Genomic DNA, 13,632 nt, shown 5'->3' on the forward strand with positions numbered 1-13,632 from the left:
CTATTCCGGCATTGTAGATTGCTGATTTAGCTGTTGTGATGGCTTGCTTATATTCTTTTGCAATCTTGTTGAAGGCAAGTTTGGGGTGTACTGAGGGATTTTCTCAGAGAGCTTCTGCTTGTCTTTTCTGTGAGCAAAGTTCTTGGAGCTCTGGGGTGACCCATGGGTTTGCTTTGTGTTAGGGAGAATTCTCATTCTATGGCTAATTTCCCTTACCTAGTGAGTCCCTCAGCAGCTTTGCTGTATTTCTGGGGTTTATTTTTTCCACTTGGTAAGAGTGTGAATCTTTTTCCCACTCTTACAGTGTATTTGTGTGTGTGTTGTACTTTTTTGTGCTCATGGCCTATGGAGTCTCATCAACTCCCTAGGCATCATATTTTATTTTGTGTGTTACACAGCACCTTCAGTGTAGCAACACAGGGTTGTTGTTTAGACTTCCCACTGACTCCATTCTTCTGGGGCTGACTACTAACCCCCAGAAACATATAAATTTGCCGTTAACTTTATATAGTCACATTTACCACAGATCCAGTACACCCCATCTTCCATGGAGTATTGGAAAGGGTTATCTACTATCCCTTTTTGTCTGTGCCTCTTGGAGCTTTCTTTCGCTCCCTTAACACTAAGACTTGGCTGGTGGCAGTGGTATCTACCCTAACTTTTCTACCGCGGTTATATTATATAACGTGGTAATGTTTTAGGCTAATCTAGTAGCCTCAAAAATGAAACCCGCTTGACCATATTGGTTTTAATTTGGCTCCGGTTGGGTTTCGTCACCATTTCTTCTTGTTCAAATCTTTCTTGTGTTTTACTTTGCGTGGCAAACCAGGTTTGCCTCCTTTGTTCACCGTCGTTTGGCAGGCTTCTCCCGAGAAGCCCTCCTTTTGGCGCCTGGGTGTCTAGGTGGGCTGAATGTGAGGGAGGGGTGTAATCACCCCCTGCACAGGGTCTCCTTGGAGACACAAGTCACACTTTGTATTGATTGGCTGAGGTGGTTGTCCGGGCTGGACAACCCCCCTGCTGAGTGATTGAGAGCCAGGCTGTGTGAATGGGAGATTTTGTCATAACAGGCAGGACTCTTGGGCTGGAAGTGAGAGTCGCCACTGGAACTGCAAGGAACCTAAGAGAAGCAGAGAAGAAGACGGCTGCTGCAATCCCGAGTCCGGGTGAAGCCCTACTGCAGTCCTGAGCTAATTACCCTTCAACGACAAGAGAAGATCCAGTCCGGAGTCTTCTTCCCTTGAGCCTGGTGGGATCAACCAGCTCACCTTTCTTCAGCCAGAGAATCCTCTCCTGGGTAAAAATCACTGCACAGTGCTGTAGTGGTCCGTATAGCCATCGGAAGAGCCCTCTCCTGAATTTAAGGAGCGCACCTTTTATTCATTGTTGCTTTCGCTGGTGCTGGCCTCATCCGTGGGTAGTGCAGATCGCTCCAGATGTCCTCTTTCTTGTCCCCACAACTGAAGCTCCAGGAACTGTGAGTCTGCAGGAACTACCAGGAACAACTGCCGTGGCACCAGCTTTCTTCAGCGGAATAAGGTACTGTGCACCTTTGGTCGTTCTCTGCGTCTGACCTTGAGGAATCGGGGTGAACCCTTTTCCTCTACGAAGGCTTGTCATTTCTTCCTTCCCTCTTATAACGTTTGCCTCCTTTGACAATATCTAAGTACTCCTGGCATTTTGAATCTCGAACTGTTCTTAACATGTGATCCTCGACAACAGAGCATCTGCTCCCGTGACACTGGCGGAGGCCTATTGACTTTATTTGCATCCTAGAGCGAGTCTTCTGATTCCATTGCCTTGACAAAAGTGTTGCCTATGATTTTTCCTAAATATTCCCTTGTTTTAATTCTCTGCGCTAAGTGTGTTTGACTTCGGTGACATTTCTTTCCACGGGTATGCGTTTATTTAGTAAGACCGAACTGTCATTACTGTCAAAAAGTGATTGCGTATGTACCGTCAGTAACGTCTTTGTTTCACAACACCGGTCTGTCAAATCCTAATGTACTTACCTTGAATTTACCTAAACAAGAGGAATTGGTTGTGTGTAGTGTATTTACAGTGTGATTTGATTTGATAGAAGTGAAGTGTTTTATGAACAGATGGTTTAAAAATAAATGTACTTACATTTTTTACCTGAAACCTTGAGTCATTGTTTGCTTGAGTCACAGTAATTGTAGTCCTTTGTGTAATCTCTACTACTGCTCATTTGCTCTTGAGATAAGTCTGGCTGCTCTGCTGCTGCTATCACTCTAACTGTGTAGTACAGGCTTGTACCAAAGGTGAAATTGTACTACTACCTGTAGTCATAATCTTGTGTAGTGGTCCCTAAGGGCACTGCCCAGGATTCTGCCTAACACTTTGGTCTCTAGGTTTTGTTTTTCTGCGAAGGAGCGGGCTATTGAGTCTATGGTTTTGGTTAAGGTGCTTGTGTACATCTCAGTTCGATGTTTAGGTTTGTTTGATGCAAGGTTTCCCAGAGCTAGGGGTGCGAGGTAGTGGGAGATCATTTCTTTGGAGATTTCTTTTTAGCTTTGTGACCAGATGGGTAGCAGTGGTGGTGGGGTGGGTGGAGCTTGTTTGAGTGAGGGGAAGGTAAAGGTAATGACTTGATGGTCCGACCAAGGGCAGGGATCATTTGAGGTGATGGTAATTTGGCTGTTCATACCTTTGAAATGTGTAGGGGATGTGATGTAGTGTTTGAAGCGTAGGTCTGAGAGGGCATTGGCAACATCTGTTGCTGCATGGTCGGATGGGTCATGGAGGGCTAGGTTGAGGTCTCCTATTAGTATTGCTCTACAAGTGAGTTTGATGTTTTCCCCTATGTTGTGAATGAGGTTTTCTTCAAAGGTAAGAGAAGAGGCTGGCAGTATAGGATGTGTATGGTGATGCTATCCGTGGGTGCGGTGACAAGTTTAACTGATGACCTTTCACAGTGGATTTCTGGAGAGGAGCTGCAGTGTCTTATCCGGAGGGAATCCCTAAGTATGAGAGCTACCCCTCCCCCTTGAGAGTCTGTTCTATCGCATCTGAGGTGCGTGAAGCCTTCGGGAAGTGCTAAGGACAGTGCAGGGCCAGAGGCTTGGTGAATCCAAGTTTCCGTAATAGCCAGTAGGTCTAGGTTCAGGGTTATGATTAGGTCATTAATGTCCAGAGCATGAGCGGCAAGTGACCTGGCATTGATGAGCGCTCTGTATAGTATGGAGTCTTGTTGCGGTTCTGGGGGTGGGTGTGAGGGGCTGCGGTCAGACTAATGGAGCTGGGCATTATGTTGTTTCTATCTTGGTTATTGGCAGAGATGCTGGGGGTCTTTTTATTGTTTGAGATAAGATAAGGTGATGAGGAGAAGGGGGTGCCTGGAGCTGTGGCTTGAGGCTTTTTTGTGGTTGGTTGTGTATCGCGCCTTTGTGGTTGAGTGGCTGTTGCAAGATCCTGCATTGAGGTTCTCATTTATCATTGCTATAGGTGCTGGGAGGTGGGAGGGGATATCTCTGATGGTTCTTGTGCTAAGCCTGTTGTTACTTGATTGGACATGTGGTTGGGTAAAGTTTGGAGTATCATTGTGGATGGGTGGGCAATTTTGTGGACCGAAGGTGGTATCAGTGGGGAGGAACAGGATTGGGCAGGTGCTTGAAGGATGGCATGGGCTACGGCCTGTTATTGAGAATAGCATATTTTTGCCATTCACCTGAGTACTGAAAGTACATAGGGGTCTTTCAGTCCTATCTGTTGAGGTATGGTCTGTGCATCTACGGCCTAGGCCTTTGAGTGAGACTGGCTTTGCTGGCTCCATGTGGGAGCGTAACTAGGTGTGGTCTGTGCGTGCAAGATAGTATCTATTTTGTGATGCAGTCGAAGGACTGTCTGTGCATGCAAAGTAGAATCTATTTGGGAAGGCAGTCCAAGCACACATTTAGATTCAAGTTGGTTGTTTGGTTTGGTTATGCCAGCAGTGCAGGTTCAAAACACATCTGAAATTGATTTGACAGAGCGGGCTAAAACCCCATCTAAGTGCGATTTTAAACACACAGCTAAAATCAATTTGAAGCATACAGCTTGGATCAATTTGAAACAAACAGTGAAAATCAATTTGAAGCACAGAGCTAGGATCAGTTTGAAGCACACAGCTAAAATCAATTTGAAGCCTCCATCTAAATTCAATTTGAATGTGCAGGCTAGAAGCACAGCTAAAATCAATTTGAAGCACACAGCTAAAATCAAATGTGAAGCACAAAGCTAAATTCGGTTTGAAAGTTCAGGCTAGAAACACAGGTAAAATCAATTCAAAGTACACAATTCAAAGTACACAGCTAAAAATCAAATTTGAGGCACAAAGCTAAAATCAAGTTTGAAACACACAACTAAAATCACGTTTGAAGCACACTGCTAAATTTGGTTTGTATGTGCAGGCTAGGACCACAGGTAAAATCAATTTGAAGCACACAGCTAAAATCAAGTTTGAAGCACACGCCTAAATTTGGTTTGAATGCGCAGGCTAGAAACACAGGTAAAATCGATTTGATAGATCAGGCCTTTTTCGCTGTGTGATCACGATATGTATGTGTATGTGCAAATAATCTCAATGGGTGCATCGTGGTCATGAAGTAAAGTCTTTGCTACTTTAAACGTGCATTAGCTGGCCAAGCAGGGTTGAGCGCCTGGTAGCAAAGTCGGCTTAAGAGGAAGGGAGGTCATTACAAATGCTTTTGTGGTGTGTCCTTTGATGGATTTAGTGTTTATGTGGCAGCAGGATGGGGCATACAGGTACCTGGTGGGGCTTAACGGTGCAGGAACAGAGATCGGGGGGTTCACTAACTGGATTGTGTGCACCTGGAAGGGTTTCACATGTCCTGCTCCCCGCTCTTCCTCTCTGGGACAGGCTCAGACAGGAGCCTTTAGTGAGGGCCTTTGTGGTGGGCTTGCTTCCAGCCTTCCAGCTGTTGGATTGGCTGGAAGTAGAAACATAGTCCAATAAGTGAATCCATGTCATGGGAGTAGCAGGCCCTCCAGTGCCTGTTGGTGCGATTGAGTCAGCGGCCATGTTGGAAGGATGGCTGAGGCAGGGGAAACAACAGTATACAACAAAACAAAACATGGTAGAATCAACAAACGCCAACAAATGCGCACAATGATGGTTGGTGGGAAATGATTAATACCCTGGTCAGGAGATATGAGGCGGTTTTTGCGCTGTTGCTGCACTAAAAGTGCGCAGCGCAAATTCTCTGTCGGAGCCCACAGGGCTTACCTTTCGGTGGAGGCGGTTCTTCTGGATGGGCTTCCCTCGTGATGGCCTTGGAGGGAGGTGAAGCGTCCCTTATTATTATACTTTGTATATTGTTAGGCAGAGCTTGTGCTGCATCTGCCTTTCTGGCACCTCATCTATAAACACAGATTTCACTGCCACCATCATGTTGATTATTCTGCACCTGTCCTGGTATCCTACCAATAACCAATCCATATTACACAGACAGATGACCTTTGGCACAACCCTCCTCTACCCCCATTATTGCTTTTTTTATCCTTCGTACTATGACTAGAGCAGGGATTTAAAGTCCCCAAACTACCTAATGAATAATCCTACATAATAACTAAAATATACAGAATAATGCAACTGGGTGCATGTGTAAACCCTCTAAAAGCAAACATTAAAACAAACCAATGAGTCTTTTCCAAATAGGAGGAGAAAACGAAGAAAAGAGGACATCAAAATGGCATGAAAAGTGTAGGTTGGATGACCTTTCACTAACTCAAAAGCAATAATCCTGCACTTGCAAGGGTAAATGCTAGAACAGAACAGGCTGTTCCTGCTGTATGTCCCGGGAGAAGAGGGGCCACAGAGCAGCTAACACTGTCAAGAGGAAGTTCATAAATCGCCACTGCCACTTCGCTGAGCAGAGCATGCTGTTCCCACTGTCTGTGCAGGCAGAGGAGGGGCCACAGAGCAGCTGACACCGATGTGGGGGGTCCATTTCTGACACAGGTGTTCAAGGCTGTAGAGGAGCAGGTGGACACATTCTCCCTAGGCACTCCCATAACCCCCGTCCTATGGGAATGACGAGGAGCCACGATTGGGAACCCATGCACAGGTTTATGCGACATTCACTACCACGTTGATTATATGAAAGACGATATGCACTTAGGCAGCCATTCAGAAGATGGAGGAAAGCCACCAAGAAGGATGTCCCTTGCTGAGTTGCCGGAATGCATCCATGAATAAAATGGTGCACAACATGGATGTACATTAAACAAAGCCTAACGACAGCAAAACAATGTCCCGAAGAAGATATATTAATCTATGCTGAAACAATATGAAACTAATTAAGGATAACGATGTAACAGAAGTACTAAGAAAAATATGTGTTCCATGATGCAGTACATGTGAACACAAAGAAGAACGAAGTGACAAACTGGTCAATAACAGTAAATACACTGAAACACAGGGTAGAAAGAATACGTACAAGTTTTACATTAGAAGAAGATGGACAATGGCTTATGTCAATCACCCCGGTCACCTCAAAACGGAGCCATGGATCTTAACATGGAAAGATGATGAAGAAGCTGTTTCCCCTTGCGAAATAAAGGAGTACATTGGCTTGGAACCAAGGATGCTATTTTGAGAGTCAGAAGAAAAGCACAAAGGGAGTCTACGAGCATACCATGCACAAGGACATATTTCCCAAAGAATAGGAGGAACAAGAACATTTATTGATGTAAAATATTGGACAATTCAAAGGGCATGAAGTTTATATGAGATACAGTGAGCAAATCTCTAAAGGCCAAAAGGAGAAACTGCACCCAGCATATTTGAATCAAATGTTGTTAAAAGCACTGTCGATATAGACAATTTCATGGTCTTGTAACATGTGATGAATAGCTCGCAAACAAGGGCTATTCATTAAGCCTGAAGCTAAAATAGTGATGTGCCTACACTCCCTCGAATGTCCCAAGGCAGTGCAGTCGGTCAAGGTCAACCTTCAAACAAAAGACAATGGCATGAGGCCTACTGATGAGAGAGGGTAGACTAATTGGGGAAACAAGGGGAAAGCTGACGTATCTCCAGTTTCTATGTATGTACTGTTAGCAAGCCGAATGTCCATGGTTGGATTTGGGTTGCCAACCAATTCGAACAGCCTGCCATGCACATTTACATAAAATGTTGCAAAGTATTATTCCGCTGCCACGTTCTCTGCTATGACGTGTGTCTTATACCACGTGTAAAAGAAGTAGCTCAGGGTGTGTCCTACAGATAAGAGACTATTAATGAGGGATTGACAACCATTTATTCTATAGGTAGACATGATCCCCTAATCGAATCCCACCCCTCGATAGGTTTTTGCAGCTTTCCACATAGGATGACATCATAGATGACGCATATAACATTATATAAACTAAATATAACTGGAAAGACAGTGTGATCCTGCATGATTTGATTTGATGAGTGTTTATTCACCGTGCTTTAATTCTTTGAGATTAAAGCAGTATTTTACCATCTCCTTTGAGTTGTCTGATGTTTTGGTCTGAGATATTTTATTGGTTATTCCATCTAGCACACAGATGCTTCAAGGTTCTAGAGCACAAGGCTATTTTTACGACAAAAAAAAAACCTAATAGTTGGAAAATCAGAATTATTTTTCCGGTTGTCAAAATGGTAGTACATGTTTACCCTCCTCATATAGACCTGATACTCTGCTGGATGGGACATCTATGGTGTTCTTTGGCATTATTTTGAAGCACCTGGAGGATTGGCTGACAGACAAGATTATTTTGTCGGATACGTAATCAGCTTTTTGCCCAGACACTGGTATAATACACCAGTGCCTAGCTGTACCTTATCCTGGCATGTCAGGGTTCTGGATTCTCTCGATCTATTTGACCTTTATCGACCTCCGTTTGGCTTTCGACCACGTGGATAAGAGATTACTCTTGATATCCCTGTGCGACATATGCGTACTAGTTTCTGTAATTTGGATGCTGGAGTCACTCCATTAGAACACAAGGGTCTGTGTGCGTTACAGCCTGGACGGAGAACTGTCTGACTATTTAGTGGTACGGAAGGGTGTTCACCAAGAATGCGTCTTTGCACCCATCGTTTTTAATGTATATGTTAGTACTCTTTCTCCTTATCTAGAGTCTCTCACTGATATGCATGTTCCTCAGTGGGGCTGCAGGATACTGCCAGTGCACAGGTACGCTGATGACGCTGTTCTCCTAGTGAAGACTCCCAGATCATTGCAGGTACTGATCACTAAGCATGGAAAATAGATGAGGGACCAGGGTCTTCAGGTTAAGAGCAGTAACTATTTTACAATGTGTGTTTCTAGGAAACCCAAACAGTGCCTGCTGATGTTTTTAAAGAGAAAGCAGTTGGAATGCTGTTCCTCTTTTGACTTTTTAGGTATACAGTTTAATAACAGACTGAATTGGGATGATCATATTGCAAAACTAAGCGTCAGGATGAGTCAAACTATAGGGGGCATATTCAGATTAGCAAGGAATCTGAGGCATTCACCTGTGGAACATATGATTAAGGTTTATGAGGGCAAGGTCAACCTTTCAGGTACTTTTGGGTGTAAAATATCGGGGTACAAAAGGGCCCCCTGGCTACAAAAGTTGGTGGACTCATTTCTAAGAAGGTTGCTTATGGTTGCCCCTGCATATACCTGGCTGACACTATTTATGTGAAGCCCATTTCAATTTTGGCCTCTCTTTGGGCGGGTACTCACATGTAATTGTTGTACCTAATCACCCAAAATGGATACAGTAAAGCAGGCTGGTTAGCCCACATAGAGTCCCTGCTACTTAGGCTCTCATGGGCAACTTATTTTGCTGATCCAGGAAAGATGGAAGGCCTCTCCAAGACGCTAGTTAAAGTCCGGGCTATGCAATCTTTGGTCTCAATATAGGAAGATGAAAGATGCCTAAAACTTTTAGGTTGGGGCCTACTTACCGTTAGCCCCACTGAACGGACTCGCTGACTATCTGCAACTGGGGAATGTGCCCTTGTGCAGAGCCCTCTTTACAGCCAGACTTAGCATGTGGGTCTGAAACCTTATCTCACTTTATCATGGTATGTCCTTTGTTCAATGCAGAATTTTTCAAAGCATGTGGGATAAGGTTCTGCCATGTGGCACTGCTGTATTTTCTCACTTCATTGAAGCCTATGGACTTGTTTGCCTTTGCCTGTTATTTACAGAAAGCATGGCGCAGACGCATTATAATACGGAATGGTGGGGAGGGTGGTGTTTATCTAGATGTCAAGTAGATCACCTGTAAGTCCGCAAAACTCAGGATGCTGTTGCATCATGCCGATGTAATTTTACTATTTCTGTGTGTTTTTTCTTTAGCTGTGTTTTTATGGATGCATTTTAAACTTTGGATTTTATGAAATGTGTTACTTTTGATGGTTTATGGATGTAAACTTTGATAGGTATTTTCTCCACATGCCTTTTTTTGTTCAATCAAGAGCTCGGTGTTTACGTTCCTTTTTACAGGGCCATTATCTCACCAAAATGGTAGGAGTAGTGGAAGTGGCACCGCCAGACATGTGACTCCCTGATTACATCCTAGAAAAGGGGTCTGAAACCTGTGGCCCTCCAAATGTTTTTGACTTCAACTCCCATCATCCCTCACCAATGCCTATCATGGCTAGGGCTGATGGGAATTGTAGTCCAAAACATCTGTAGAGCTAAAGGTTGCCGAAGCCAGTCCTAGAAAGTGGCTAATCACAAAACCTTTGATCCCCCAACCCCATTTGGCCCCTTCACAAGGAGTAACATCACAAAGCATTTGATACGGATGAATTCCTAGGGCATAGATAAAATAGTAGTACAAAATGTGGACATAGTGCCTGGCCATCAGTCTCTTCCTCGCTACTGAAGGATGGTGCATGGAATCACACATATATCGCGTAGAGAATTTGGTGCCAATTAATTGGGCAATCTTTTGATCAAAGGGGTCGCAAAGGGCACCGAGTGACCTAACAATGACCTACAAGTCTCTACACCCTAATATTTTTTAACAATGTTTGTTGAGGTAGGATTAAGATAATTTTGACGTCAGGGCCCTGTACAATACCTTGTGTTTACCATCAACGTGTCTATTGTCAGATATAGGAGTGCAAAAAAGAAAGATACATTTCAGCAGTCAAAATTATGACATGTGTCATTGTTATTTCACCTATGGCACGCAACATTACAAAGTATCTTTAATTGGGCCTCCTTACGGGTACAGCGGTAACCCTGCCGGTGCTACCGGCGGGTTGCAGTCGGACCCGTAACAAATGACCAGCACCTGACTTCCTGGTGCCACCAGGCTATTCCAAGTCCGGCAGCCGGTAAATCAGGAACCAGTAATTCTGTTAATCCCCAATCCCATAGAGTCCCAAGGGACAACATGGGAGTGGGGACACGGGAGCACCGGCACATGCTCTCGTGACAAATCTGCCTACTGTGGCTGCTGTTCCCGGCAGGGTCTGAGTCGGGCACAGCGGTTCCAACGGGCAGACTTGTAGTTTGCTGGTCCGGAAACAACGGTGCCGGTAAGCCTACCAGCACTGTTGTTTCAGGACCGGCACACTTGTAATGAGGCCCTGTGGGCCTCATTACGAGGCTGGCGTTAGCCGTGACTGTAGTACAGGCATGACTGCTGCCTGTATCCATTTTTTTCCGGCACCCGCAAATGGGTAATTACCGGGTCAATGCCGAGTTTGGCAGACCCGGTAATTGCCCATTTGCGAGTGCCGGTAATGAGGGACTCCCCATCCCCATTCGGACCCATAGGGCTTAAAGGGAATGGGACGTTGGATGCACCGGCACCATTCAGAGTGGTGCCGATGCATCTGACGTGCTGTGCTCGCCGGTGCCACTCTGCCCGCCAGGTCAGACCTGGCGGGCTGACACGTGCCCGCAAGCACAGCTCGTAGTATGGCGGGCCGGGAACTACGGTACCGGCATGCTTACCGGTACCATAGTTCCCGGACCGTCATGCTTGTAATGAGGCCCCATGTCTCTCTGCGAGAAAAAAAAAATGCCAAATTTTGATGATGGGCACACATTTTGCAGACATGCGAAAGGCGAAAATTGCATTAAGCTAACTTCTATGAGCATCGCTTTCCACAGATGAGGTGCCAGATCTGCCTATCAGCAGGCCGCTCTGGATGTTTATCTAGCCTTTGTCAATAGTTACAAATGTAGAAAGGGGAACCAATTTCTCAAGGCCATGTACGGGAATACTGCAGAACACTAGCACGCCTAAAGGTAATGTCAATAATGCATATAGCATTGAGTTTGCGCTAGGCAATATATGTGATGTGCCGCCCCTACAGATGCACGGATAGAGGTTTCCAAAAGCCCTGTCTCTGTGGCTATTGCACATCAAGGAATTAATTGATGCAAACACTAAAATATATATTCAAGATGGTGGCCTTTCTCTGTAAATGCTGCCCACTAGAATGGTATCTATTTAGTAATTTGGGGATATTTGTTAAGCGGAAACCTAGCTTCAGGTCTGGAGCAACAAGGGGCATCAGTAGGGGTTGCAGAATAACATTAATTGGTTATGGGGATGGACGTCTTTATCACACAGCACATATTTGGTATAGCAGGGAATATAAAGGTATGAGCTTTCATCAAATAAACAAGACTAGTCAGCATGGATAGGTCGTGTGTCCACTAGTCACAAGACTAGTTAGCATGGATAGGTCGTGTGTCTGGTCCACTAGTCATAAGACTAGTCAGCATGGATAGGTCGTGTGTCTGGTCAACTAGTCACAAGACTAGTCAGAATGGATAGGTCGTGCGTCTGGTCCACTAGTCACAAGACTAGTCAGCATGGATAGGTCGTGCGTCTGGTCCACTAGTCACAAGACTAGTCAGCATGGATAGGTCGTGCGTCTGGTCCACTAGTCACAAGACTAGTCAGCATGGATAGGTCGTGCGTCTGGCCCACTAGTCAGAAGACTAGTCAGCATGCACTAGTCTTGTGTCTCGTCCTCTTGTCCGTTAGTCACGCACTAGTCATGGAATAGTCAGCTATGCACATAGATTGACACAGTTTTCTGTGCAGATCCACTTCACACCACTACATCCGCTGGCCAGGGTACATACCATCCTGAGGCTGCACTGTGTAGATCGCTGGCTTCCGCAGGCTCGCAGTTGCAAATTAGAGCTGTTTGGTGATCATTTGCAGATTCAGGGAGAAGCTTTGAATCCACAAAGCCCAAACGATTGAGAGCTTGTTCTCTTCTGGCGCTTCCCTATTGCTGTGCCCTGTCACACTTAATGTAGCTGTTGCGCAACTTCCCAACGTTTCCACAACCCTTGCAACACAGGCAGCGCTTGGCAACGCCTGCAATGAAAGGTTACTTTTTTAAAAATTGTATTTTTAGAAAAGGCACAGGTTCTTGATGGAAGTTCTCTCTGTTTCACAACCTTGGAGAGAAGAGCGGCAGCAATGCATCGATCCTGCCTCGTGTTGTGCCGAGCCTCCATCTACAGCGGTTTTCTTCCTGCTGGAGCAGAGCCAGCATTGATTTGCACTCCATGGGACATTGAATGCTCAATATTTTGTTCGATTTTTCATTAAATAATATTTTCATTAGGTATGATATGATGTGGTATTTATAATGTGCCTGTATACAAGTGTTTCTAGGTGCGACAAGACAAGGAGGGGGAAACAAAGGGAGGACAAAATATCCATCTTTCTAAGCCTTGTGTCCATCAGATCGCGCAAGTGCAGGGAAGAGGGAAGGGGAGAAGTGCTGGGGGGAGGGGAAGGAGAAGTGCAGTTAACTCACAGGTGCAGCCAGCGGGTGGCTCATAAGTGCAGAGAGAAGGGACTGTAGGGTTGCAGATACAAACCGAGGGCAACTGGACATGCAGGAGCCTGGGCCTGAGTTCAGAGGGTGATCAGGTGACCAGGTCTTGAGTTGCTTCCGGAACTGGAGGTGGTTCTGCTCAAGTTTGAGAGAGGCACGGAAGCTGTTCCAGAGGGAGGCTCCAGGCGAAGAGATAGATCTGCCCCAACTCTCTGCTTGGAGAAGCGTCTGACCCTCAGAGAGTTGCGGGTGGGTGAGCAGAGAGCTCGAGAAGGAAGATGTTTTGGAAGAGACAGTTGGAGGTCTTGCGGTCCCAGGCCCCAGAAAGCCTTATGGACGATGCAGAGGGTCTTGAAGTTGATCCTTGCAGCCGTGGGGAGCCAGTGAAGAGATTTCAGAGATGGCGAGATACGATCCCTGGGCTTGAGGCCAAGGACAAGTCTTGCAGTCCTGTTCTGGATAAGTTGTAAAGGTCGAAAGAGGCTGTTGCAATAGTCCAGCCTAGAGAGGACCAGAGCTCTGGAGACAGTGAACTTCTGGGGGAAAGGGAGAAAAGGAAGAATACCTTTAAGGAGGTGCAGCTGATAATTTGACTTCTTAGAGACGTCAGAGATGTGAGCAGAGAAGGAGAGGGGGGAGTTGAAGATGGCATTAAGGTTCTTAGCCTCACAGGAAGGAGCAGGAAGGAGCAGGAAGAGTGCCCAGAGTGGGCGTACAGAGAGAAAGAGGAAAGGAGGGAGTGGATGTCCCAATGAGGAGGATCTCAGTTTTACTGGCATTAACACCACAAGTAGAAAGTAGAGAGAAAGCTAGACGAT

The 13,632-nt window shown here is 45.6% G+C and overlaps 1 protein-coding gene across 1 annotated transcript in view; it reads right to left on the bottom strand.

The window, feature by feature from the left end:
* LOC138558241 (E-selectin-like) overlaps positions 1 to 13,632 on the bottom strand; it is a 405,907-nt gene that overhangs the window by 316,764 nt on the left and 75,511 nt on the right. The window contains exon 9 of the mRNA XM_069642666.1: positions 12,105 to 12,165. Coding sequence (XP_069498767.1) covers positions 12,105 to 12,165 — 61 coding nt within the window. The remainder of the gene's footprint in view (positions 1 to 12,104; positions 12,166 to 13,632) is intronic.

This window comes from Ambystoma mexicanum, chromosome 1q (genome assembly GCF_040938575.1).
Source record: "Ambystoma mexicanum isolate Mex_15411 chromosome 1q, UKY_AmexF1_1, whole genome shotgun sequence".
In the NCBI taxonomy this organism is placed as follows: domain Eukaryota; kingdom Metazoa; phylum Chordata; class Amphibia; order Caudata; family Ambystomatidae; genus Ambystoma; species Ambystoma mexicanum.